The 26286-nt window shown below is 39.3% G+C and overlaps 4 protein-coding genes across 6 annotated transcripts; 1 reads left to right on the forward strand and 3 right to left on the reverse strand.

Annotated features, from left to right (window-relative positions):
- The first annotated feature begins 149 nt into the window (after positions 1 to 149).
- Positions 150 to 9303, forward strand: eef1da (eukaryotic translation elongation factor 1 delta a (guanine nucleotide exchange protein)). Of its 2 annotated transcripts, XM_034137207.1 has the most exons (8): positions 156 to 262; positions 4544 to 4658; positions 6548 to 6601; positions 7625 to 7706; positions 7799 to 7887; positions 8235 to 8444; positions 8747 to 8941; positions 9176 to 9303. In XM_034137207.1, the coding sequence occupies exons 2-8, from the start codon at positions 4551 to 4553 to the stop codon at positions 9212 to 9214; spliced, it is 777 nt and encodes a 258-aa protein (XP_033993098.1). In that variant the 5' UTR covers positions 156 to 262; positions 4544 to 4550; the 3' UTR covers positions 9215 to 9303. The 2 variants fall into 2 exon arrangements, with proteins under 2 accessions (XP_033993099.1, XP_033993098.1); XM_034137208.1 differs by lacking the exon at positions 6548 to 6601 and having other exon boundaries at positions 150 to 262.
- Positions 9304 to 10359: 1056 nt separating this feature from the next.
- LOC117488357 (E3 ubiquitin/ISG15 ligase TRIM25-like) lies at positions 10360 to 15570 on the reverse strand. 2 transcript variants are annotated; one of them, XM_034137197.1, is made up of 7 exons: positions 14733 to 15564; positions 13617 to 13703; positions 13306 to 13539; positions 12554 to 12713; positions 12416 to 12466; positions 11417 to 11476; positions 10360 to 11181 (listed from the first exon to the last, which is right to left on the reverse strand). In XM_034137197.1, the coding sequence occupies exons 1-7, from the start codon at positions 15447 to 15449 to the stop codon at positions 10655 to 10657; spliced, it is 1836 nt and encodes a 611-aa protein (XP_033993088.1). In that variant the 5' UTR covers positions 15450 to 15564; the 3' UTR covers positions 10360 to 10654. The 2 variants fall into 2 exon arrangements, with proteins under 2 accessions (XP_033993088.1, XP_033993087.1); XM_034137196.1 differs by having other exon boundaries at positions 12416 to 12713; positions 14733 to 15570.
- A 114-nt stretch (positions 15571 to 15684) lies between these two features.
- On the reverse strand, positions 15685 to 21183 carry ftr67 (finTRIM family, member 67). The gene is made up of 7 exons (XM_034137203.1): positions 20488 to 21183; positions 19616 to 19711; positions 19259 to 19492; positions 17475 to 17634; positions 17279 to 17380; positions 16742 to 16840; positions 15685 to 16228 (listed from the first exon to the last, which is right to left on the reverse strand). Exons 1-7 carry the CDS (start codon positions 21091 to 21093, stop codon positions 16161 to 16163), a joined length of 1365 nt encoding a protein of 454 aa, XP_033993094.1. The 5' UTR covers positions 21094 to 21183; the 3' UTR covers positions 15685 to 16160.
- Positions 21184 to 22280: 1097 nt separating this feature from the next.
- On the reverse strand, positions 22281 to 25794 carry LOC117488369 (protein THEM6-like). The gene is made up of 3 exons (XM_034137216.1): positions 25701 to 25794; positions 24039 to 24543; positions 22281 to 23526 (listed from the first exon to the last, which is right to left on the reverse strand). The coding sequence occupies exons 2-3, from the start codon at positions 24537 to 24539 to the stop codon at positions 23419 to 23421; spliced, it is 609 nt and encodes a 202-aa protein (XP_033993107.1). The 5' UTR covers positions 24540 to 24543; positions 25701 to 25794; the 3' UTR covers positions 22281 to 23418.
- Between the last annotated feature and the right edge of the window lie 492 nt (positions 25795 to 26286).

Here is a 26286-nt window from a genome sequence, read left to right on the forward strand (position 1 = left end):
AACACGGATCCCCTCTTCCATTCAGTGTTAGTATACAATAACTTGTTTCAATGTGCGTTTTTATGTTGTACCATTTTGTATAAACATTAAATAAACGCATAAATCATCGATAAAGTCGTGTAAAATCTAACGTCCCTCCCCCTCTCTAACTGCAGAATACAGGCGGTCCGCTACTGCAAACCCTCTTCTCCCGTCGGATTACAGCCGAGGCACCACGCTAAGGAACGCTTACCGAGCCATAAAACGTCGAATAAAGCCAATAGTAAGTGCAGAAGAGTTGTTTATATACGGCATAGGACACAACATAAAGTGCACTGTTTGTTAAAACACACAAAGACGTTATAGTTTGGAGTTTTCAAGCGCCACGTGGTCAAACTAACTAGCTACAAGTTGCTGGTGCTGTCAGAAAAATTATTGGCACCTAACTTTTGTCAGTGTCAAAGTGACCCTGTAACAAATCCAACTCAAATTTAACTCCTATTGCTGTTCCATTTGCTTGTTTTGTGACTGGTATTATACATGAAATGACCACTTATTTAAAATTGTTCAGTGAACTGTACAACTTATCCATTGCCTTTAACTAAGTTATAAGGTTTTTTGTTGGTATTCCTCAAATATTGAATAAATAATAGTCCTGTGATTGTTTTTCCTTAAGGCTTTGTAGATTATGAAACTATGTGCATTTTCTCTTATTTCTCTGTTGGGCATTAGCTTCCCATTGCCGTTACCAAAGGTGAGTGTTGGATGTTGCAGCTGTTTTTGAGCTGACGATGCACCGGTTTATTGCTGTTTTACAGTCGAAATGTTGTGTTGAATGTTTTGCTCTCAGTTGATAGATCATGGTCTCCTAGCTAAAACTAATGCAGTCGTGTATATATATCATCTTACAATATTATCTTTGTGAAGGTTACCATTTGATCTTAATTAAACTGTTTGAGAGAGAAGTTAACTAAACGTTATGGTCATTTTGGAGGCTGTAGTGTGGTACAATATTGCATTTGACTGGAAAGTGATTCGTCTACCAACTACAGTATCATTATTTACAAATCCGTTTTTTTCCTTTTCTCTGAATATATTATTATGATTTTTTTTTTTTTTTAAAGGTAGGGTAGGTAAGTTTGAGAAACCGGCTCGAGATAGCTAGAATTTGAAAATCTGCCACTTCCTTATAGAGCCCCTCCTCCAACACACACGAACGTGCACGAGATAAGTCTGTGCACAGATGGAAGGCTGACAGGCAGGTAGGCCATCCAGTTATTTTAGCCGGGCCGGCTAAAATGATTGGTCGTACTTTTTACAGTATTACGGCTTCCACAGATGACATTTTTTTTATGGATTTTTTGTCAAAGCACTTAAGATATTCATTGCTATCGGGAGGTTAAGAGCATTCCATGGAATATAACAAAAAGTGTATCTCGAGCCGGTTTCTCAAACTTACCTACCCTACCTTTAATGCCCATCATCACAATTCAGAAAGCCAATTGCCACATGTTTAATGTGTTTGCTGTGCCCACCCAACACTCCAAAACCCAGATATTGTATCCACTGATATAAAACAGAGGAAACGCTGCAATATCCACCTGCAGGTTGTTAGTGCAAGCATGTGTTAGTTGTTTTTGCTTGAAAATTGACCTAAACAATACATTTTCTGTCAATTCAACAACCTATTGTTTCAGCCCTTGTGGGTTGGACAAAATATTAAAAACTCCTTTTTAGATTATTTTCACACCTAAAGCTGAAGCCTTCAAAATGACCTGAAGTAATCCCCTCTCGATGTGAAGGTAGGATTTATCACAGGGCTGTTGACTGCATTATTTGATGCTAGGTGTACCTAACCAACTGGCAACTGAGAGAATATATCTGACACAAAAAATGTTTTTTTTTATATTTTGAATATCATGTAATTATGTATTCTTAATGCATGAACATGTAAATTATGTATTTTGTTGATGGTTTTTGCCTGCATGTTAAGACACATGGATTGTCTAACTTACTGTTGATCATTTTCAATATAATTCAAACGTGTGTGATTACTTTGAATTATTTTAATATTCCATTCCACAATAGGTAGCATACACTTTTCTCCAGCATGCCAAAAAAAAGGTGAGCCAGACAATGTTGCATAGGTTTGGTTTTTAAATGTTTCAGAAGAAACGTGCTTAATGCATTTTTAAAAAAAAGGGTTTCCTCATGAATTAATTTACAAATTACTATTCTATTTAAAAATGGTTGTACTTCATAGATTCTACGATATTAAATGAATATTGAGGAAATGCTGCAAACTCATCCTAACCTAAATGTTGGCCATTATGTTAGCCTTATTAGATTTTTCCTTATTTGTTTTGGCTTTGCTTTTTGAAAGTCCAATGTGAGATTGATCAATTACCTGCTTTTACATGTTTTGGCATTATTCCATATCCCCAAAAATAGGGTTGGGCAAAATGTTAAAATCTTCCCATCGGTCACAGTCAGCCAAATAACTAAATACTCTCAAAGAGGTTAGTTTGAACTCTGCCTATAAGGGGTAATTATGTTTCTATTTTGGTCATTGTAAGCTTTTTGATCAATCTCTTTGCCCGCAAGACCGCATTGGCATCTCATATCAAGTGTTTGCTCTAACTAGCAAAGTTCTTTGTGTGATGCCATCTTCATAATGAACTAATGCCATCTAGTTTCCACCTGTTGCTCCTTTTTTTATTATTCCTCATAAAAACAAAAGTGAATAGAGAAGAGACCCCTTTAGTAGAGAAATGGATCAGTCTCAGCCGTCCCGTCAGCCAGGAGGAGTCCCTCAGAATGCTGTGCCGGTGATGAACTCCAGGCAGGGTAATAATTCCTCAGAGAGAAGCGGAGACACAGATCAGTCAGGGAGGCTGCGGAGACGCACACGTCCGTCGGAGGCCCACCGCTCCTGGGCTGAAGATGAGGGGTTGAGCTCCTCCATGGAAGGATGTGGCTCCTATGGTCAAAGCCCTTTGCTCCAGGGCATGCAGGCAGATGGAATAATGTACAACCACGGCGCCTATGAGCAGGCCGAGGGCAACTACCAACGGCGGCTCGCATCCAATGGCAACGGACCGTTGTCTTCCTCTCCAAGAAGCCCAAAAACCAGAGGCTACATGACCTTCCAGGCCAGACGTGGGCGCGGTCCGCAGCAGGATCAGGGACCCCCCGTCGCCACGGTGAAGGTCTCCGGGGCCCCCCCCCCGTCAGTACAGTAGAGGCCGCAATCGCACCTCCTCTGAAACCGAGCAGGGGGGCAAAGGCAGCAGGGGCCCGACCCAGAGGAAGAGGGTCTTCTCTGAGACTGAGAGCAGGCCTAGATGGGACAAGTATGGCACCTCTCACGGGGAATGGGAGAGACGTGATGTGTGTTTTCCGGCTAATTAACTGAGTTTATTTTTGTTTTTTTGTCATGCATTTTTGTTTGTGCATTCGTGCTAACTTGTGCACCGTGTATAATATTTTTGAGCTGCAGGTTTGGAGATGAATGTTTGTTTGGATTTTTTTGTTTACTTTTGGATTTCGACTGATTTGAGCCCTCGGAGAAAATAAATATAGCATACTTATTCATGGAAATGAGGTCGTGTATTCGCGCAGCAGGGGGGCCAGCACAAGGCTTTAGGAAAACTTCACTCAACTTTCATCGCAAAGCAACAGCTCCAGTTGCTGCCTTTGCCAGAAGATTATTTGTAACCTTATGCCTGTATTTTTGTAAAGCGTCTTTGAGCATTAGGAAAAGCGCTATACAAATCCCATGCATTATTATTATTATTATTATTATTATTATTATTTCTATTTATCCCTCATAATTGTGGTTAAAGATCCCTTTACACATTAATATCATCCCTGAGATGTAACATCCTGTCTGGGCAGTTTTTTGGAATCTGACAAGTATTTAATTTGTCACATAATTACTTATGTCAGCATCACAGCAGGCCCTTGCATTTCTTTTAACGGCTACTAAGTCTGACCTATTGTCTCATTGGCGTACAACCGTCATGTACTCACACGTATGGTCAACTAGGTTGTTGTTTTGACAATGGCACAATGAAGGGGACCTCTGCTATCACTAAGAGGGGTTTCTAGCGGGCAGAGACAACCCTTTTGTTCAGTAATCCAGACTTTGCAGAGCAGGCAAACTGTTTCACTGACTGAGGAATGTGTAGATGCCTGTCTGTTGCGGTAACCTGTCAGCAAAACGAGAAGGGAGGTTTAGCATTTTATGCAGTAGTGTTTTTATTTTGTTTTACAGAGATGATGCCAGTTATTCTGACATTAATTTGTTTACTTGGTTGGAACTGTCTGCATTGCGCTTTGTGTTGTCACTTTTTGTCCATTCCACGCACAACTCCATCTGTGGCTCTGCATGAGGTTGTTACCCTTAATATGCTGTTCCCAGTTGAGCATCTAAATATGCTGTGTTCTGTCACCGATTGTGCTGGCTGTAAACAACTAAACCCCTGATCATGGCTGTTGGATGTAGATCAATGTTTTGTTTTTTGCATCTTATTTTTCCTACGTTTCTGATTTCTCTCCTTAGTACCAAAATGAGTGGACTGCAGTGCCTCGCCTCCGAGAACATCTGGTTCGACAAACCTCTCTACGATGAAGCCGAGAAGTGCTTCTACGAGGGAGCCAACGGACCTCCTTCACAGGTAGAACAGGCAGGCACACAAAAACTTGAACACATGGGTGTAAAACACAGGAAGAAGAGCAAAGCTGCTTTGTTTTCTCTAGTGTGGACCTTGTTTGATGTTTATCAACCTGATCATTCTTGAGGTTATTTAGATTTTCAGACGAACCTATTTCCAAATTCTCCTCTCGTCTCCTGCAGTCATCTTTTGAAGTTCCTTTGCTCTCCTGTCTGACTCCTCCTCCGCTCATGCCTCCTTGTCAATCACTGGCCTGTAAAGCAACAGTTACATCATCACCAGCCCTCTGCAGCCCGGAGCAGCTGTGTGCATGAGAGTTAAGCTGCTCGATTTAGACGTGGCACGTCCTATCGAGAGGGGTCAGGTGGTTTGGCAGCTGCCTCTGCTCCTCTGACTGCAAAGGGCAGTGGAGAGTTTCTACACGAGCCTTGGAAACAATGGCGATCTTTAAAGGGTTTATTCAGCCAAAACACAGAAGCCATATGTCTTCACTTACCACTTGTGATCTCAAGAAGGGGTTGTATGTTCCCAGTTTTACTGCTGCCAAATAACATAAGTAAGAAGTGAAACATGTTTTTACATAAACAGCGTCCTGGCTGTTTAGTATAATCTTACCTTCTAAAGGTATTATTTCACTGGGCATATTTCTTGAGTGAAAAGTAGTTTCAACGGTTCACATTTCATTTCAACACGTAGTGGTTAAACAGCAGCGGCACCACGAGAGTTTCAGGTTGGGTCATTGACAAGTGCTACCCTCATGCTAGCTGCCAACATTTCTTTAACCTTTAGTTCCCATTTCTGTGCTACCTGCTTCAAATCTTTAGAAAAATCATCCTACATGTTCCATGCTGCTTCTGTTTGTTTTGCATGGGCTTTCTGTCTTTGTCACTGCTCCCGCTTCATTACTGCTTTACCCACAAACACCTTCAGGAGAGCGAGATTAATGCCATCCTGCAGGACATTGCTAAGTCCAGACAGAATATCCTGCAGTCCCTAAACGGAGTAAGTACTGCAATTGAGCCCCAGATAACCCCCCCCCCCCCCCCCCCCCCCCCCCCCTTGTAGTGACAGGACTGTCCTGACTAATCTTCTAGTACCAGCCCTAAAAAAAGGGGAACATCTGTTTAAATTTGAAGTTTTCATTAGAGTTTAGACTGCTAGTTCTTGGGCCTTGGAGCTACTGACACTCCTGTTCTCCTCTGCTTGCGTTTGCCACTAATGATCATTGCAATCTGTCAGGAAGTATGCAATCTATGTATGTGTTTGTCTTTACATCACGTCATTTGCTATATTGAAAGCGGTTTGAATGTGTCATTTTTGCATAAATAAGTGCTACTTCAACGTTGTCTTAAAGGATTCATTGACACGCTTTTTTAGGTCCAATAAAAACCAATACTTGCAGGCCCCTAGGCAAATTACTATATTGCTGTGGCAGCAACAAAGATGGAGTTTCAGGTTTTAAACAACATATTCAGTCCATACCTGTAGGGGTTAAGAAATTGATTTTGTCCGCCACCACCTGCATTTAAATTGCTTTCAGAAGGCATGTCTTTGAAAAATGTGAACTTTTCCTTTTAAGTCAACCTTCCTGAATTTAATAACTTTCGTTGGTGCTTAAAAAAGTTTAAAATGTTCTGTTGATTGGTTTGAACACATGTGCATTGGTTGATATTTCCCATACAGGCACTTCATCCATTTAGTTGTGTTTTTAAAATGTTTCATCCTATTTCACTAACAATCCTGACTTCATTTTCTTTTTACTGATGACTCTGAATGTGTAGCATGTGTAGTATCCAACTTTCTACCTACACCCTGTACTTCTCTGTCTTCTTCTTCTTCTTTTTGTCTTTGTGTTTCCCTCCTACCTTCACATTGTACATAACCGGGTGCAGGCCAAAACGGCCCTGCTGCCCAAGGGGCGCCAGCAGAGACCGCGGAACAGAAACGTAAGTGTTTGCTGCTCCGGTCTGGGAGCGCTGCATGGCCGACACACACAGCGCTGATCTGAGTTCTGCTGCTGCCTGGAGTGGAGTGTACAGCTATCACTGAGATGTCATCCTGAATCACCCTTCTTTCATCCTGCAACTCTTTTCTTCTTTATTATGCTACCTCTAACTGATTCAGAATGTGTGTGTGTGGAATTTATAATAATGTTGATGATTTGTTAGATAATGTAAACATTACATTCTATTCAAATCCTACTCATTTTCAGATTTATAACATTGTTTTTCAACCTTCCATCTTGATTATTTTCTGTAACTTCTGAATCAGGTGGTCAATTATTAATGAAACATTTTGAGTAGTACACATATTCCTATTGTTGCTGAGTTTCATCAAAGATTGATACAACTAATATCTGTCCTAGCTTAGCTTAGCACAAAGAGCAGCAACCTGGAGAGAGATTGCCTGGCTCTGTCCAACATATCTAAAGCTCACTAATGAACACATTATATTTCCTTACTTTAAACGATTCACAAATTAAATTGGGATGTGGTGTTGTATCAATCTTTTTATCTCTGCAATATGGCAACACGTTCTTTTTTTAATGATGATGTATTGTGCCGTTACACGAATCTGTGCACTGAGTTTGCCTGCATGCTGTTGTTGTAAACATGGACAGTGGTGGCCTTGGGGAAGCAAGCTTGTAGGATAAACACTTCTGCCACCTGCTTATTAGCAGCACTGAGGTGCCTTGGAGCTACGCCCTTAACTGCAAATGCTTCAGTGGAGCTGCTCAGTGGCCAGCAGATCAGACACTGGTTGTTCTGAACGGTTCTGATCAGCGTTGTGAGGGTGGAGTGTTTTCATCACTGTGTAATAGATGCTAGCCTTGCATGGGTTTCATTTGAAATTGTTTTGCTTGTTTCTTTTTGGCTTGGATTGCCTTGATGAGATTACATTTGCTTTGTCATCATTTGAACCCGTAGCTGCATCATGACACGTGCTTATTAGTGTTCGTCTCTCCACAGTCATCCTCACATGCAGGAGGAGACCAGGAGCTGGTTACACGCATGAAGAGCATGGAGCTGGAGAACCATACTCTGCACAAAGGTTTGTTCTGTTTTTTTATAATGTCTTTCTGTGCTTTGTATATTTGATGCACAGTATCCATTCTTACTTTTCCTATTGTGTTTGCTTGTTAGTGGTGGCTGAAATGAGAGCAGCCCTGCAGACGCTGGAGAACAGAGTGGCCACGCTGGAAAAGAGCCCAGCGGGCGTCCCAAGTGCTAAGGTAGATAACTTAGAATTACTAAATGCATATTTTGTAGCTGTAAAAGACACAGCCTTGTCCCACTGAAACCATTTAAAATCAAATATAATGTAATCTACATTGTACTTAAGGTATACTCAAACTATAAGTACGTTTTTTGATGTTCCTCTGTCTTGTTGTTTATGACTAATATTGTTGTATATATAAGGCTTAGGCTCCCTTTGTTCCCCTCACATATCTATTGATGCTCTTTATTGTATGATGTTTTAGTTGTTTGAACAAATGGAGATCAGGAAAGAGTTAATCTTATTTAAGTAAGCCTTCTGAAGAGCACACCTTTACAGAAATGTTTCCATTGTTTTGACCAGGCTGCTCCAGTCCAGGCTGTTCCAGTCAAACAGGTGCAAAATGGAGATGATGAAGACGAGGATGACGACATGGACTTGTTTGGCAGTGATGATGAGGATGACGAAGAAGCCGAACGCCTTAAGCAGGAGCGCCTGGATGCCTATGCCGCCAAGAAGTCCAAGAAACCCACCCTCATAGCCAAGTCGTCTCTCCTTTTAGACGTCAAGCCCGTACGTTTCCTTCTGACCTGCATCATGTGGCTGAAATCTGTGCTAGTTCCATTGCAGTTGTGTTCTTATAGAGATTTACTGTTTTGTTGTTGTTTCAGAAAAGGTAAACAAATGTGAAGTTAATTAATAGTTTAAGCTAATAACGACTTAAACTGCATATATTTTTTGTAATATTCAAAATGAATCCCGATGCATGTTAAGCAATTTATGTTAACGTTTTGCTGCAAACTGAGTTGAATTGTTTTAACATGGTTAAATGAGTGTTCTGTGTTTTAACACCCCTTCGCCACGTGCTCCCTCAGTGGGACGATGAGACGGACATGGCCAAGCTGGAGGAGTGTGTGCGCTCGGTGCAGATGGACGGGCTCCTGTGGGGAGCGTCCAAACTGGTTCCCGTCGGATACGGCATCAAGAAGCTGCAGATCACCTGCGTGATCGTGGACGACAAAGTTGGCACAGACATGCTGGAGGAGGAGATCACCAAGTTTGAGGACTTAGTAAGTAAAACGCACACAGGTGTAACTCCTTCACCATTATAAGACAACTTCAGTTAACTTACCTCTCGGGGTATCCAGCCACGCTGATTTATTAACTTGTGTGTTAAGACATTTCTACACCCACAACAATATGACTGACATGAATTGACTTTAATGTGTGGTGCTTACATCATGGGTAAAGTGCATGAATGTGTAATGTACACCTCGACTTATTGCACTTTTCTTCCATTGCAGATCCAGAGTATAGACGTTGCTGCCTTCAATAAGATCTAAGCTCCACCAGTTGTTTACCTGCTCCACCAAAGTGTTGCTGCTGCTCCCTGCTTGCATGTTGATTAAAATATTAAGTTTTGAGCAAATTCCTCTGTCTCCGTTTCCTTTTTTCTCTCAGTCCAACCTTTAATATTTTGAGGTCTGTGCTATCCTGGTTTGTCTCTTTTTGCAATAAATAAAAAGATAAGGTATTTTTAGACTAATTATGATATGCCTTTTAATATTTTTGATAGACTATCACTATGACTTTTTCACATTTTGTCATGACTTGATATTATACACTACCAGTCAAGTTTGGACACCTTCTCATTAATTTGTTCTACATTGTAGATTTATACTGAAGACATCAAAACTATAAAAGAACACATGGAATTATCTAGTAAACAAAAAAGTGTTAAATCCAGAATATAATTTATGGAGGCTGTGGCTCAGTGGTTAGTGTGCTGGACTTCGAATCAGGGGATAGCAAGTTTGAGTCCCACTGCAGTCAGCATGTCGTTGTGTCCCTGGGCAAGACACTTCACCCCGAATTGCTCCTGTGGGGATTGTCCACAGTATTGACAATAAGTCGCTTTGGATAAAAGCACCTAACAAATGACATGTAATGTCATTTATATTTGGCTGGCTACTGCAGAATGCTGTGGTAGCCATGCTGGTTAAGTGTGCCTTGAATTCTGAATCAATTCAAGGCACACTTTCATAGTTTTGATGTCTTCAGTATTAATCTACAAAGTAGAACATTTTTTAAATAAACAAAAAACATTAAATGAGAAGGTGTCCAAACTTTTCACTGGTACTGTGTATATATATACCGGTATATATTGATATATCAATCTGATTTATAGTAAGGCAGGATATACTATTTATATTACCAGTGAAAGGTTTGGACACCTTATGTTTATATTACATACTATACTATGAATGTATCATGATCTTTCCAATACACTTACTTTTTGTCATCCTGTATTATGATTTTTCTAAAACCCTGTTCATGATATTTCCGACATACTATACTTTTTCTATATTATATGAATAGTGTTATGAAAATGTGTATATTCTTTTCTCCAGCAGGTAAAAACAATTTGCTTCAAATTATGAGGGGTAATGACATCCTTTAGATATAAAGATATTCATAGACTTTGGACTTAAATGACAATAAATGCTTTATTATGGATTTTAAATACAATATATTGGATATACAAGTGTTCATTTCAAATAAAATGGATTTAAGCACAATCAATATCCATATATAATCATGAACCTGTTTAAAATATACACCTCAGTATAGATGTTGCTTTTGCTGATCTCAGCGTCACCAAAGTGCTGCTGCTGCTACCTAAGGTTTGAGCACACACACCACAGTCTCAAAAGTAAATACTTTGAGCCACATGCATACAAGCTTACTTTCTAAAATGTCAAAGAGTGCAGTCATCTTTACAATTAAAGAGAGCACAGCCTTAAAGTAGAGCTTAAACCCACCCAAAAACCTGGGTAAACAGGCTGGGTGAACGTAGTCTTGACCTTATGGAGGAGAACCAGTGTATCAGAAACATTATAGAAAGACAAAGTCGCGCCCCTGAAGTCCAGAAACACTCCTATCCTGCTGGAGCAGGGGGTGGGGACGCTCACTCTCTCCTTGTTGTGCTGAAAGGAACAGACCGATTTGGAACAGTCCAGGCTCCAGGATTTGGAGTTATGTCCGAGCTTGCAGTCGCTCCCTGCTCCACTCCTGCCCATGTCTTTGTAGCAGACCCCGATGGAAACCCCTCCCTCCCCGGCCCACTCCACCTCCCAGTAGCAGCGCCCAGCCATCCCAGCTCTGCACAGCACCTGGGCCCAGCTGCTGAAGCGCTGCGGGTGGTCCGGGTAGGGCTGGGGCTCCGAGCGCGTGGTCGCCCCTCTGCGACCGTCAGAGAGGCTCAGATAAGGGTTGGCTGTGTTCGGGTCCAGGACGATATCGTGGTGATCTGGAAATCAGTGAATGCACGATGCGAACTTTGAGTCACAGTTTTCATAAAGAGTCTATCAGAATCAGAAACAGGTTTATTACCAGGTAGGTTTACACGTACGAGGAATTTGACTTGGTGTCTTGGTGAATACATACAAATAAAATAATTTAAAATATAACAGTGTTTACATTGCAATGGAATAAGAAGGAATACAATTCGACAGTAATAGGGTTTATCAAACAATGGTACTCACAATGTAGAAAATCAGCTCTTGTCTTCGGTTCGGAGTTGTATGGTATCTCCGTGTCTTTTGCTGTTAGACAGATGATGAACATTAAAAACAGATTTGATTAAATGTAGTTGAGATTTGATGGTAAGATTAAGCCAAAGTGACTAGTTAGGAGTCTTGCTGACTTTTTTAGATGTTAAAATACAACTAATTTTAAACAGAAATCTGGTTAAAGGGATCTTAATTTGCACATGATGGTTGCACACATGGTATCATTTAATTTCAATCTTTATTTCGAACAGATTAAAAAAACAAATCTGAAAAACAGAATACCGTATTGTTAAAATACAGTATTTATCCACATTCATGATAATATTTATATATTCAACAAAAAAAAGTCTTCATATTAATAATAATAAAAAAATCATATGTGTCCGAAAGGGAGTAGGAGGAAGCAAATGCTTATTAATTCCCACCCCTTACTTGATCAATGATTGTCCTTTAAATCATTATGCAAGTTATTGCTACTTACATTTACACATACAATAATTTCTCATCTTCAATCACCTCTCTTCATTCTCATAGTTTTCCAAAAAAGTGTTTCTGTACATCCTTTTAAACTGAATTATGCTTGTGCTTTGTTTTAACTCCTGCTCCAACCCATTCCATAAAATCACCCCACAGATTGTTATACTCATACTTCTCAGAGTTGTTCTGACCTTGAGTTGTTTAAAATGTAGATTTCCTCTCAAATTATACCCACCCTCTCTGTCTATGAACAATGTTTTTAATTTCCTAGGAAGTAGATTATGTCTTGCTCTGTACATGATTTGCCGTTTTAAATTTAACCAGATCAGTGAACTTCAATATGTGTGACTTCAAAAATAATACATTAGTGTGTTCAAGATATCCAACACACAAATACAAAGGTATCAAGCTCACATAACCCATTCCTTATATTTACAGACCTTTCCTTTCTACAGTTTAGTTTGCTAAAGTATCATTTGACAGAAACTCACCTACCTTTGGTTTTTTCAGATACACTTTTAGTGCTGGGTTCCTTCAGTGACATTACTAGAAACGAAGACAAACAGAAATAGTGAGATTTGTTGAACAAAATCATCATTTTTATATGAATCAGTTGTAAAAAGGGCACTGCACCTTTATCAGAGATCCTGTTGAATTCTCTTTCAAGTGTTTCATCCAGACTGTTTTTGAGATTGGGCAGGGCTCCCCTCAGGGTTTTATACATCATATATTGAAGAGCATCAGTGCTGGGCATCTCCACAGTCTTTGTAGGGAAATGAAGAGACTTGCACTTCTGCGGTGACAAGCAGCACAACCAAATTACAGGACAGTATCTGAATGCAAATGCAACAACACCGACAAACAGGAAGGAGTCACTCCAATTCAAATCTAGTGAATATTACATTATTGTTTCATTATTTGTATGCGTTTTCATTGAGATGTAAGAGACTTGACCGAAATAAAATACAATTTAAACATTTGCATCACTTCTAACTGAATCATAGTCAAAGTGAGTTTTTTTTTTTATAAACAAGAATTGGGCAGATTGTTGTTTTTCATAATAATAATATATTTTATTTATCAAGCGCTTTTACAGCTAATCAAATTAATAACAAATTAAAGTCAAAATATTTTTTTGTTGATATTTCATATTCCGTATTTGAAGTCAAAATTACAATTTCTGTCACTGAAATTTGGAGAAGAAGTATATAACTAAAGTAGCAGAATATGGAAATACTTGAGTAACCTTAAAGTACATTCATTTGTGGTTAAGTACAGTTCTTGAGTAATGCACTTTGCTTCTTTCCACCACTTTGTAAATGTGATAACAACATGGTTGGTGGCCTTGTCAGACATAATTGGCCGAGTTTTGTTTTGTTTTGTACCTGAAGGAAGCCGGTGTGGTCCTCAGTTTGAGAAATCCTCTCGAGCTCGACCCCGGCTCTCCGGAGCTCCAGGATCTCTCTCTGTATTTTCTCCAGCAGCTCCTCAGCCTGACTGACAGCGGCTCTCTCCTGGACCATCAGCACCTCCTTCACCTCACTGCTCTGTTTCTCTATGGAGCGGATCAGCCTGGAGAAAACCCTCTCGCTCTCCTCCACCGCTGCCTCTGTGGAGTGCTGTGAGGATAAATATGTTAAGTGTAGGAACTATGTATGTAACACATTTTAAACTCCTGTATTGGAAATGCACTGACCTTGATATATCTGACAACATATCTGAGCTCCTTCTCCGTGTCTTTCAATTTTTGCACAGACTTCAAAGAGGCTTCTTGGAGGTTTTTCTAAGAGATTAAATATCAGACAGTTCAGTCCCTCAGGCTGCTTCTGCTCACAGTTGACTTTCAAGATGGACATTTTGGATATTACAATCAAAAGGATTCAATTGCGCTGTATGGCCTTTGGTCTAATAACCTAAACTTTTTTTTAGCACAATTAATGGCTGCAGGACCAGGGCATATTTTACTCTCATGTTTAAAATGTGAAGATTTTTGAAGCCTTCACACCAGCCTACAACAGATATATCCTTAGGGGACAATGTTTCATAACCCCAAAAAGAATCATAATTAGTTACCCTACTTTTTTGGTACAGCATTTTTTTACGGGTTCTCTCCAAAGGATTTAGGTCACAATGTCATAACTCAGTCAAATCTGAACACATAGGTGTAAGATTAAAAATGGGGCTCAAGTTGTAGCCCACAGCTAACTCCCATTACATACCAGACTCCTTCTGATCTCTAGCATCAATTCCCACTGGTGGAAGTAGAGTTACTCATGTGCTGTACGGCATCATTTTGAGAAACCTGTACTTTATCTGAGAATTTTGAGTATTTTTCTTTTACTCCACTCCTTTATCACAGGTACATATTGTACTTCAACTTACATTTATTTTACTAATTTATTTATATGCATGAATAACTAATCAAACAATATATTATACGTTATTTCTGCTTTCATAATTATTTATACACTGTTGTATTTTTTTTTAAGTAAAATATCCTAAAACTTGCAATACTACACTGTCAATCCCACATAACCAGCATGCACCTGAGCTAAATAACACTGATGGGGCAATAGTGATATAATGCGGGTTATTTTCCAAGACTTCACAAAGCTCTTCCAGAACAAAAGAAAACATCACAGATGAAAGAGTACACTTTAAAATCAAATGCATTCTGATAAAGCACGTCTGAATATTGTTGCAAAAACTAAGAACAACAACATTTGTTTTTGTAATCACGGTGTGAAACATAAAAACTCCCCAAAATAACAATGAGTGATTCATTTCTGCATTAAGAAATACTGAAAGTGACCTGTTGCGTTGCTCTCTCATCCGCCAGTGAGACTGCGTCATGGCCCTTGTGTCTCTCTCTCACACACTGGGAACACACACTCTGCTGGTCGGTGCGACAGTACAGCCTCAGTGGTTTATCGTGATGTTGGCACAGCTTCTCCTTCAGCTGGTCCACAGCAGGGACCAACCTGTGGGCCTTCCCATGAAACCTCTCCTCATGGACCCTGGAGTGAGCCGCACAGTAAGACTCGGAGCACACAAGGCAGGATTTAACAGCTATTTTCCTCCTCACTGTGCACACACTGCATGCCACTTCCTCGGGTTTTGAGGACAACTGTCGAGCCCCAGATTTGAGAAAAGTTTCCACCACTTCCCCCAGGACTGTGTTCCTGCTCAGCAGCGGTCTGGGGTTGAACACCTGTCGGCACTGAGGGCAGCTGTACTGGCCTTTCTGCTTGGCCCTGTTCCAGTAGTCCTCGATGCAGTCCAAGCAGTAGCTGTGTCCGCAGGGGATAGTCACGGGGTCTCTTAAGACCTCCAGGCACACTGAACAACAGAACTGGTCCTGTTCAATAGAAATAGTTGTTGCTGCCATTTCCCAAACACTCCCAGCCGAAACTGAGAGGGACAAAGATGGGCGTGCCTCACAGGTGTGCTGATTATCGCTGGTTGTGTCACCTGCTGTACCCGGAAGCAGCCAATCACAGCCAAGGAAGCAGCAAATGGGCGGTCCCATAAAGCAACCTGCACAAAACAGCCTTTTATAGAATTGCCTTTCCTTATTGAAAAACACAAGTCATAGATGCACTTACCTGAATGTTATCTGAAATGAACACAAAAGGGCTGCTTGTGTGCACTCAACCGGTTATTCTAATTCTACCCCGGAAACCTTGTGCCCGTATTTGTTTAAAGTACAAGGAAACGTGAAACAGCCCCCATGTAAATAAAAAACACCAGTTTGTATAAGAGTGTTGTTTTTTTTTTAATGACAGCATTTCACAAAACATAATATATTTGTACACGTTTCTGTAAAGCAAAAATAGTGTTTTCGCAGTTTTAGTTAAAAAATGAAAAGTTATTATAAAAGCACAACATTGTTAAACGATTACAGTTCGGTAAAATTGGTAAACTAATAATTTCAAGGCAATTTCCATTTAAACACTGAAATAAAAAGTCAGTCCTGCTTTGTGTTGCTTAATAGTTTAAGCATTATGTATTTGTTCTTCTGTGGATATAAACACTGTCCTCATCTCATTCCTATCGGCACTATACTGAAAGATGCAAGTAGAGCTGATAGGTGAAACCACAAAAAATAAATGAAAAGTCAAAAGTGAAATTGATTATTAAATGTACAACACAGTACAGATTTGTGATAGCATATCATTAAGGTACAATTAAAATCAGTCTGTGTATCTGCATTTGGAATTTTGGAAAGTCCACTTAAAGTCTATTTCCTCCTGGGGTGGCTTCGTCGCTGAAGGTGTCTCGGTCTGGATCCTGTGGACAGTTTTGAGCCTGAGAAGATACAACAGGAATTATCATTTTGCAGCACCCTGAGGTGACAGAAAAATTCATAAATCACAGCATAAATGTCCCTGGCCTAGATCTGTGCTGTGTAGTAGCAACCAATCATATTTAGATTTATTTTTCAAGCAAGATGCAATGTAATATTTATTTATTTAAATAACCTGAAATGATCAAATGTATAAGTATATAGGTTTTTTTTAATATACTTTGCTTAGATTTTTTATTCATAGATGTAAATATCTACAACTCACCAAATGACCAGGTACATTATGTGGGTACTTTTTACTTTTGATGCTACCTTGTGCATGTTCTGTTAATAATAATGTAGTTCTACTTAAGTAAAGGAACATATGTTACATTAACTAAATGTGTTTCTTTCTTTCTTTCTTTCTGTCACTTACATTAAACATTTGTCATACATTTGGTTTGCTAGTGTAAACTGGGATTTGCACACTGCCTAATGTCGAAATATATTTCATCATTCATATCGGCTGTCTTTACCAAATGGTGAGAAGGCAAATGTGGGCGCAGCAGATCCAGGATAGAGGAAAGGGTTCAGATGGTTCACGGGACTTTGGTCGAGGCCCGGTTTCGGCATCACTGCGAGCACAAAGAGAAGAAACGCTGTTACTGAGTCGCAGCTGTCAGAACTGTGAGATTCTGCAGCGCTGTCATCTCTTTTCTTAAGCTGACTCAGCAAACTCTACTATAAATAAACAAGTTGAGTAAGGTGTTTTTAGAATGGAAAGCACAAGCAAGCAGGAAATATGCAGCTTTTGACAGGCTCAATTCAAGTATATTACTTTAATATACTATTATATTATAATACTGCAAAACATAAAGAAAATATGCATTATGAGATAACATTGCAAAAAACATTAGTTGCAATAGTTAAACAGATATTACATTAACTAAGTACATACATCTATTGATAAATATATTTAAATATTGTCACAGCTTCCGTGGAGTGTTTTAACACCTTTAAAAAAACATATATGCAAAGTGTAAGGACGAGCATAAAGAGTTTAATTGACTCACCTTGTGCTGCTTCCATTTGTACTGCTGACTCTCCATCACTGGGCTGCGTTGTTTCCAGCGGTACAGCAGGATCTTGAGGACTTACGATCACTATCTCTCTCACTACAGAAAAGAGAAAACAACGTAACCAGAGTTGATGGAATCATTTGTGTCAGATAAATCAGACAGACCTTTGATAATGACACTTTGTATCTACCTTTCTCGTAGATGCAGACAAATCCTTCCTGGCAGACCTCCTGCAGCAGCCCTTTAAAATCAGACACTGCTGCCATCACAGGGCCGAAGGTGAGGTTGGGGTCAATGGTGACCGAAGGCAAATCTGACAGCACAGGTGGAGCGTGGAGAGTCTGACAACTCTGAAACACAAAGGCACACACACAAAGAGTTTGAGTATCCTTGATTATAAACTTAAAGTGGACCTATCATGCTATATTTGAATAATATATTGTAGGGCCGTACCTATATAAAACATGTCTGTGAAGTTTTTTTTTTCAAAATACCAAACAGATCATGCATTTTAGCCATGCCTCATTTCGCTCTATTTGCTCTATTCCAGCCCTGTCTTCACAAGGGCTGATTCTGTGGCAAATGAGCTGCAGCTGACCACGCCCCGTTGCAAAGGAGGGGGGCGAGGCACGAGCGTCATGTTACCATGCTGTTACCATGCCACGCAACCTCTCATTCCCCTGATAGGTGGAGAGTTGCCCATATAGGCGGAGCACCCCGTTTCTGACGTCAGAACAATTTCAAATCTGTATCAGTCTGTATCAGATCCGTTGCAGCCCCGTTTTTAGAGATTTGGGTATGGAGGAAAAGAGAGAGGGTTGTGTTTTCTGACACTTGGTGAGTTCCCTGACACACCGGGGACACATATTCATGTATAAAAGACGTACAAAAGTGCATTTTGCATGATAGGTCCCCTTTAAGTAAAAATAGCAATAACACACTTTTACTTTTGTATTCCAAAGTAAAAGTCCTGCTTTCAAAATTCTTCTTAAGTTAAAGTATTAAGTATTTTTAGCTACAGTATATCAACAGTAAAAGTACTTATTATGCAAAAAATAGTAACTTGATTGTTGTTATAATATATGTTATAGAGTTCTGTAAAACACACATTTTCTTGATGTGAAAAAGTGATTTTTTGTAGTCAAAGTATTTTTGTTTTTAAATCAACTTGTTTAAAAAGGTTTTACATAAGAGAGTAGGTGCTTGTAACAAGGAAAAGATGAGCAGTTTGCTGCACTAGTATTACCTTTAGAAAATACTTTCAAAAAGTTAATGTGTCTTAAAAACAGAGATACCACATTATTTACTTTTTTTTTAACTAGATAAAAAATGTTTTTGTGCTTGGAAAAAGTACCAGTAACTTCTGATGATTTTGTAGAATTGAGTTAAAGGGGACCTATCATGCAAAATGCACTTTTGTACATCTTTTATACATGAATATGTGTCCCCGGTGTTCCAGGGAACTCACCAAGTGTCAGAAAACATAACCCTCTCTATTTTCCTCCATACCCAAATCTCTAAAAAAGGGGCTGCAACAGATCTGATAAAAACGGATCCAGATTTGAACACTGTCCTGACGTCAGGACAGTGGCGCTACGGCTATTGGGCCAACTCCACCAATCAGGAGGAGACAGCCACGGCCATTGCCGTTCAAAAGCGCTGGAGACGCTGTAGTACATATGCCAGGCCTGTAGATGGTGCTGTTCTCACTGAATCTGCCCTTGCTCAAACAGAGCTAGAAATTGTCAAATTGAGCAAAATGAGGCATGGCTAAAATGCATGATCTGTTTGGTATTTTGAAAAAAAAAAGTATAAATATGCCTTATATAGGTATGGTCCTACACTATATTATTCAAATATAGCATGATAGGTCCACTTTAAACGTTTCCCTCTGAAAGGTAGTGAAGTAAAAGTATAGGTACAAGAAAATCGAAAAACTCAAAATACTAATGTTATCAATATGAGTTTAGTTACCTGAAGGAAATGCACGTGGTCCTCGGAGTGGGAGAGTTTGTCCATTTCAGCCTCGTTCTTCTTCAGCTCAGAGATCTCTTTCTGGATCTTGTCCAGCAGCTGCTCCGCCTGACTGACAGCCGTCTTCTCCTGCGCTTTGATCAGCTCTCTCACCTCGAAACGCTTCAGCTCCATGGATCGGATCAGTTCAGTGAAGACAGCGTCACTTTCCTCAGCTGCTGCCCGAGCAGAGCGCTGGAGGGGAAACACAAAGACACATATAGAAGGCATCGTCTAAAATGTCAAATGATGACCTTTTTACATCACTCAGAGGCAAGACATGCGATGTGCTGTATTAACATATCAGATCAGACTTACATTGAGAGAGAAAATGGCTTGTCTGATCTCCTGGACTCCCCTTTCCCTTTGAAGGATTTTCAGCTGAGAGCTCTGCTTCATGTCACCAAGCTCCCTCTGAGGAAAGATATTATGGAAAAGAGTTTGTTTAATATAGGATTTGATGTTTAAGATGTTTAAGATGTGTGGAACAGGGTTAAACATAGAAAATGAAAGAGGGTGGTTTCATAGTTTCCGCTCAATCGGGTCACATTAATTACTGAAATAACAACGTTTTTTTGCAATTTGTTAAGACAGAAGTTAAGGGTTATTTTCACTGCTTTAACAGACTATCAAACCAGACTTAAGAAAAGGAAAAACAGGCACTTTCACTGCTTTTTTAGATAGAAAAAACAACTGAACGCATAACAAAATGTTTTAAAATGAAATGAACATAACAAATCGTTTTCAAGAGTTGAGGCTATAACATTTCAGCTAACATTTTTTATGACATTTGTTTTCTTTAACGTTGAACCAATATTTGTTGAGTTTGTACATTGTGTTCAATTGTCGATACTTATATTGAAAATGTTTATTCCTGGAAAAAGAGACTAGATGTTATCAAAAATAAAACAATAGGATAATCGTTTCATTTATTGTTGAACCAATGTGTGTTGAGTTTGTACATTGTGTTCAATTGTCCATGCTTGTATTGAATATGTTCATTCCTAGAAAAAGACAATAGGTTTTAAAAAATAAATTGAATAGGCCAAAATAATGAACATTTGTAAAAACAGAAAGGACATTTTACACCAGCTAGATCGTATCAGACCAGGCATGTATTAAACAAAGAGGCACTGTACTGTCACTGATCACCAACATGAATCAATCACAGCCCTGATTAAATGACTGACCTGCTTCTGTAGTGTCTCGGTCTCGGCCAGCACCGTGTCGTGGCCCTTGTGCTCGTCCGTCAGACACAGGTAACAGATGCACTGCTTGTCCGTGCGGCAGTACACCTCCAGCAGCTTGTCGTGGCGGCTACAGATCGTCTCCTGGAGCTTTTTGGAGGCCGAAACCAGCTTGTGTTTCTTGAAAGCAGCGGAGTCGTAGTGGGGCTGCAGGTGGAGGTCGCAATAAGAGGCCAAACACACCAGACAGGACTTCACCGCTTTGTTTTTCCTGCCTGTACACACGTCGCACTCCACATCGTCCGCCTCAGCGAAACTATGATTTACAAATGTCGTCGTGGTGGTGGTGTCTTGTAGCCCAGTCTTTTTGAATTTCTCCACCACGTCGGCCAACATGGTGTTCCTGGCGAGCACCGGCCTCGGGTTGAAGTTGTGTCTGCATTGAGGGCAGACGAAGACCCCCAAGAAGTCGTCCTGGTCCCAGTAGTTCTTGATACAGACGGAGCAGTAGCTGTGTCCGCAGGGGATGGTCACCGGGTCCCGCAACACGTCCAGACAGATCGAGCAGTTAAACTGGTCCTTATCCAGCACCACCCCGGCCTGAGCCATCGTCGAAAAACGCTGAAGTTGGAGTAGAAAATGAGCGAAAACACAGGAATCTGACAGACAGCTGCTGCTTTGTTTACAGGAAGTGAACGAGGGACGGGGCGTGGCCAGATACACGTCACCGGAAATGGCAGCTGGGAATTTAATATTTAAAAAAAAAAATTAATGTGATCATTTTCGACATGAGTTTCTTTAAGGTTTTTGCTTCATTTGTACTTCTTCTATCAATATTTATTAAAATAAAAAAACGTATTGATGAAAAAAACACGTAATTTTCAAAATAATGTAGCCTGACCGTTTTTATTTTGTATTAACATGGCCTTATACTGTCCTATTAAACTTTGCAGACACAACTTTCCAATTCTCTTTAATTTCGCTAATTATTTTTCAAACATTTTTGAAAGCTACAGTGAAGCCAGAATAGGAGCTAGTCTACATAATACTAGGAACTACATCTACAATATTGTGAAGTGAATTTCAAGTACTGAAAACGCGGAAGTACAGTTTGTTTTCACTTAGCTAGTTTCTTCCCAGCAGGGTGTATAGGCTACATGGAGAAATATACCAAAGTAATGCATACATGTAGTAAAAAGATGTAAGTACAGGTCTTATCATTTGAACCATCTGCAAATGCTAACATCAGTTGCCAAATAAATTATGATATGCACTAAAATGACCTTATTTCCCTAAAGTTGTGAAGTACTACATATGTAAAATAATAGTAAAATACTTCAAAAGTGTAATAAATGACCCTACATGAACAAATGTACACATCCCACTACTGCCAAAATCCATGCACTACACCCTGATACTATTGGTATCAAGTTCATGTAAAAGTAATGAATCAGGGCACCGAGATTCAGATCGACCAACATTGAACAAATGTTTAAATTCTTCCAACACAGAAACTTCAGACTTTCACAAAAGGTTAACATTTGTTTGTTGGTTTTTCAATCCTCTAAAGTCAATGTAGGGTAAACATTCGCCTATTTGTGTTGAGTTCCTGAAGCAAGTACTTTGAATACTGACTCTACTGGTCCAAGACACATATCCAGTGGCGTTATTGAGATGTAAATACTTAGTGAGGTACAAATACTGGTCTTCAATGCAGGACCACAGACCACAGTACATGAATCTCTCTGGGTTATTGATTAATAACAAGCACTTAAAAGCAAGCAAAGTAACACACATTTTTCCAATGCATTTTTAATTTAAAATGTTTTCAAATAATTAGCAAACACAATAAATAAAGTGTGGTACATTAACCCATTTCAATAGATCATACATAATATAAGTGGAAAATAAAAGTTCAATGAATATCTTTAAACTTAAATAAATTAAGCAGGATTTTCAGTGCATCAACAACATAAATATCAGGTAAGACATACATCTTTGAAAAATATTTTATCTTCATACAGAACAATACATTACTTTGGTCACAAAATAAAGCTTAGTTTCATTAAAATAAAGGTTCCCAATTTTAAAAGGCCAAGCAAGCATTACCCTAACATCTTTGTTTCTTGTGCGTTTCAGGTTTTCCATTAGCATTTGCTTATTATGACTGCTTATTTCCATTTAAGCATTTCCCCTAGTTTTATACAATTCCAATCAAGAACCCACCCTTTAAATGCATGTATCATACATTCAGTAAAATAACTCTACTGTGCTGATTACAATTATCCTTCAAAGTCAAATATTCCCTTTCAGATTGTTGTCCACTCCCTCGGGTTACATTGTGCAAAGTGCTGATGGAAAGAGTAAAACCATTTTCAGTACATGTTCATAACGTCCATTCAAGTATTTCATCACACCTATGTTTTTTTTTGTAAAAAGGTATACTTCTCTGCAATTGTAACTGTAAACTAGTGCTAATCAAGAAAAAACAGGCACAAAATAAATCCTCTAGTTGTTTTGAAACATGCATTTATGTCAGTGGAAGATTAAATTGAGTTGTACATGCTTATCTGAAGTTAGATAACTTTTGCTAACATGAGAATGAAGATGTCTCAAGCCAGTCTATAAGCTGCAATAAATAAAGCTAGTTTTTTTCTGAGAGAACTTTTAATATCATCCCAATGCATATGGTGCATTTTAAAACATGGAATATCTTACAGTTCAAGTTTTCATAAGTTCAGATGTTCTGGTCACATCATAGAAAAATAAACAGCAGGAAAGATGGACCCAGAACAGAGATCACTGTAATCGTGTAGGCCAAATAAAATATCTCTACGATGATTAACTGTGTGTGTGCATGTATGTATACTGTATATATGTGCGTGCAATGCAAATTATATGAGGGGCTACGCTCATGATACATGGTGTGGGGCTTCACTTGTTCTTCTCCTCCAGTCCGCTCTCCGCTCTCAGGGCCTGGCTGCTGGCTGTGATGAAGCTGATCCAGTGTTGGAGCTCTTCTGGAAACACTGGGCATTCGATCTGCACAGAAACACAACATTAGCATAACGATTAAGCCACAGTCTAGAGCTGGAACAAGCAGTCCATGGACAGATAATTATTGGCAGCCACATTCATATTTTTAAATTAGTTTTTAGAGAAAAATAAGAAGCATCCCCATGGTAACATCCCCCAAAAGTCTGATGATTTGAGTTTTTCTTTGTCTTGTGTGTTAGGAAACTGAATATCTTGTGATTTTGGACACATTTTAAGGATTTACCTTGGGTTTAGGGTTAGGCTAAAATGATTAGATTATGATCCATCAGGAAATTGATGGAAAATAACTGGTTATTTTTTTGGCAGTCACGATTCTTTAAGTAATTTCAAATTGTTTTCAAATGTTGTTTGGAGAAAACACAACTTCTTCATTTCATCACTTTGGGTTTTTCATATTTTGATTACTCAACAAAATGATAAGCATATTTAAATAACAGTCAGTTGCAACCCTATGAGAGGCATACCAATACATTCCTCCAGCTCCAGCTGTTTCTCACCTTCTTTTTGCAGACAAACTCGATGATGCTCTCCGGGCTGCAGTGCACCACGTTCTGCCTGCAGAGCATGATGGCAGAGACGAAGCCATCTCTCTTGGACACAAAGCGCTGCTCCACGTAAAACGCCTTCTCGTCCCATCCCACTATTTTGGTCCGAATCTCAAAAGCCTCACGGAAGGCCAGGGAGCGCCGGTACCGGATGGTGGAGGCCCCTACCACCATTCTGGCCCCCAGTTTGCGTGAGGCCATGAACAGCCCGTTTCGCATGTAATGGTGGAAGCGGGCAAAGTCACACTCCCTGAGATATCGGGAGTTGTTCATGTGGCCCATGTAGTCCAAATCATGAGGAAGGACCATGCCGTCGATGCTTTGCTCAGCCAGCAGGTCCCTGACTCTGGGTTGGAACGTCGCCTCGATGAACACATGGACCCCCCGCAGGAAATACCAAACATCCAGAGTGCAGAAGAGCAGGAGGAGGGCGGCCAGCACCAGCAGCAACATCTCTCTGGAACAACAATCCAAACAAGACAAGATTAACTTTTATTGATGCCCAGCTGGGAAGTTATAATAGGAAGATAACACTTAACAAAGAATAGAATAAATAATAAGGTACTATACATCTCAGCATCTTAATGATAAGGTGAATATCAGACTGGCAATACAAAAATAATGGTACTTAGTGTTTTCCTGTTTATAAATATAAAGATGTATTATAAATATAATATAGAATATGATGCACAAATCAGTAATATATTAAAACAAAATGATAAATAATAATATAGAATCAGGTTTTCTGCCGAGTAGCTTTTCACATACACAGCATTTACTTTGGTATATAATGTGCATAACATTAGCATTGTAACACCAATGACAGAAATATGTATTGCAAAGATCCAGAATTCTAAATAAATATATATAACAAACAAAAATGCACATTTAATACAATAACATACAATATATTTGAATTGTGTGTTTTCAATTTGTAGATTTGTGCAGAATTGGCCAAGGAATATAATGTAGCTTAATAACTAGCTGAGCAATATAAAATATAACATGTGATCGAATTAAGGAATTGGATCAGGTTATTAAATATCAATTCTCTTTTTTTCTAAAAACAGTATAATATATGTGATGATATATAATACCAATACAAAGTGACAAGAATCAAAACTTGCATAAGTGCAAAATAAATGTTACATATTATATTATATATTATTATAGTAGTAGTGCGGTGCCATAGCTTATGACCGCAAAATGCTTACAAAAACAGGAATTATAGGTTTTGTAGATTCACATCCACAATCAATATTTAATCAGGCTCCTATGACCTCATCAATGTCAGTGCAGATGTGTAGAAAAACAAGCGATCCGTGGTTCCTTTTTAATCTGTGGCTTAATATCATAGCATAAAATATGGAAGCATCTCGTCGCAGTAATCAGAAGCACAACCTTGAGCTCCGTTCAGATGGATCTGCTGTGACAGCCAAATCTGTTAGCTTAGCTGCTAGCCACCGGCAGTAGATGGCCTTGCAAAAATAGAGACCACAGGCTACCTCCTGACCCGTAAAGTCGCATTTATTTTAAAAACGCTTTCTCATTTCCGACATTTAAACATCAAGCACACATATGGTAGACTTGTGTTTTGATGGCTTTAAAACGTACCGTGCGTCCAGAAGAGAGTGTTACCATGGGATGCGATACAACTTGAAGCAACCAGCAACCGGCAGAATGAATGAACATGACTTCCGGGTGTGTGACGTAAGCAGAGATGCTGTGCAGTTCTTATTCTCCGGTTTAAACAGCAGCAGGCATAAGCATTAGTGGTGAACTACTGCCATCTTCTGTTGTTACTTTACTCCTACATTGTCCGGTTTTCTTGTACTTTTCTCCTCCTGTTCTCCTGTATAGTTGTCTTCGGAAAAAAACACCTAATTTGTCCATTTCACCACACCCTTGTATGCTATTAATATTAATATTCTGTATTTATATTCTTTCATAGTGTAAGTTTTATCGTACTTCCATCCACCAAGTCTCCTCTCTCTAAATTTCTCCTAGTCTGACTTAAGGAATTTGTTATCCTTTCTTCTTTTTAACACTACACAGGAGAACGAGGGCACACTTCTTCATATTGTAGTGTGTTCACTTTTTTTTGTTAACAATTGTTGGGGAAATGTATGCTTTTTCTTCAGTAACTTCCATGTCAAGTAAGTTGCCCTCGTTTAAAAAATGTATCACAATATTGGACACT

Source organism: Trematomus bernacchii, unplaced genomic scaffold (assembly GCF_902827165.1).
Source record: "Trematomus bernacchii unplaced genomic scaffold, fTreBer1.1, whole genome shotgun sequence".
NCBI classification, from domain to species: domain Eukaryota; kingdom Metazoa; phylum Chordata; class Actinopteri; order Perciformes; family Nototheniidae; genus Trematomus; species Trematomus bernacchii.

Coding starts and splice junctions, on each gene's coding strand:
- eef1da (XM_034137207.1), top strand. CDS start 4,551: ATGAGTGGACTGCAGTGCCTCGCCTCCGAGAACATCTGGTTCGACAAA. Junction 4,659..6,547: donor CCAACGGACCTCCTTCACAG/GTAGAACAGGCA, acceptor AACCGGGTGCAG/GCCAAAACGGCCCTGCTGCC. Junction 8,942..9,175: donor TCACCAAGTTTGAGGACTTA/GTAAGTAAAACG, acceptor CTTCCATTGCAG/ATCCAGAGTATAGACGTTGC.
- LOC117488357 (XM_034137196.1), bottom strand. CDS start 15,449: ATGGGACCGCCCATTTGCTGCTTCCTTGGCTGTGATTGGCTGCTTCCG. Junction 13,540..13,616: donor ATGTTGTCAGATATATCAAG/GTCAGTGCATTT, acceptor TTATCCTCACAG/CACTCCACAGAGGCAGCGGT. Junction 12,714..13,305: donor ACCACACCGGCTTCCTTCAG/GTACAAAACAAA, acceptor TTGTCACCGCAG/AAGTGCAAGTCTCTTCATTT.
- ftr67 (XM_034137203.1), bottom strand. CDS start 21,093: ATGGCTCAGGCCGGGGTGGTGCTGGATAAGGACCAGTTTAACTGCTCG. Junction 19,712..20,487: donor CCGAGACACTACAGAAGCAG/GTCAGTCATTTA, acceptor ATCTTTCCTCAG/AGGGAGCTTGGTGACATGAA. Junction 19,493..19,615: donor AAGCCATTTTCTCTCTCAAT/GTAAGTCTGATC, acceptor TTTCCCCTCCAG/CGCTCTGCTCGGGCAGCAGC.
- LOC117488369 (XM_034137216.1), bottom strand. CDS start 24,539: ATGTTGCTGCTGGTGCTGGCCGCCCTCCTCCTGCTCTTCTGCACTCTG. Junction 23,527..24,038: donor AGTTTGTCTGCAAAAAGAAG/GTGAGAAACAGC, acceptor GTTTCTGTGCAG/ATCGAATGCCCAGTGTTTCC.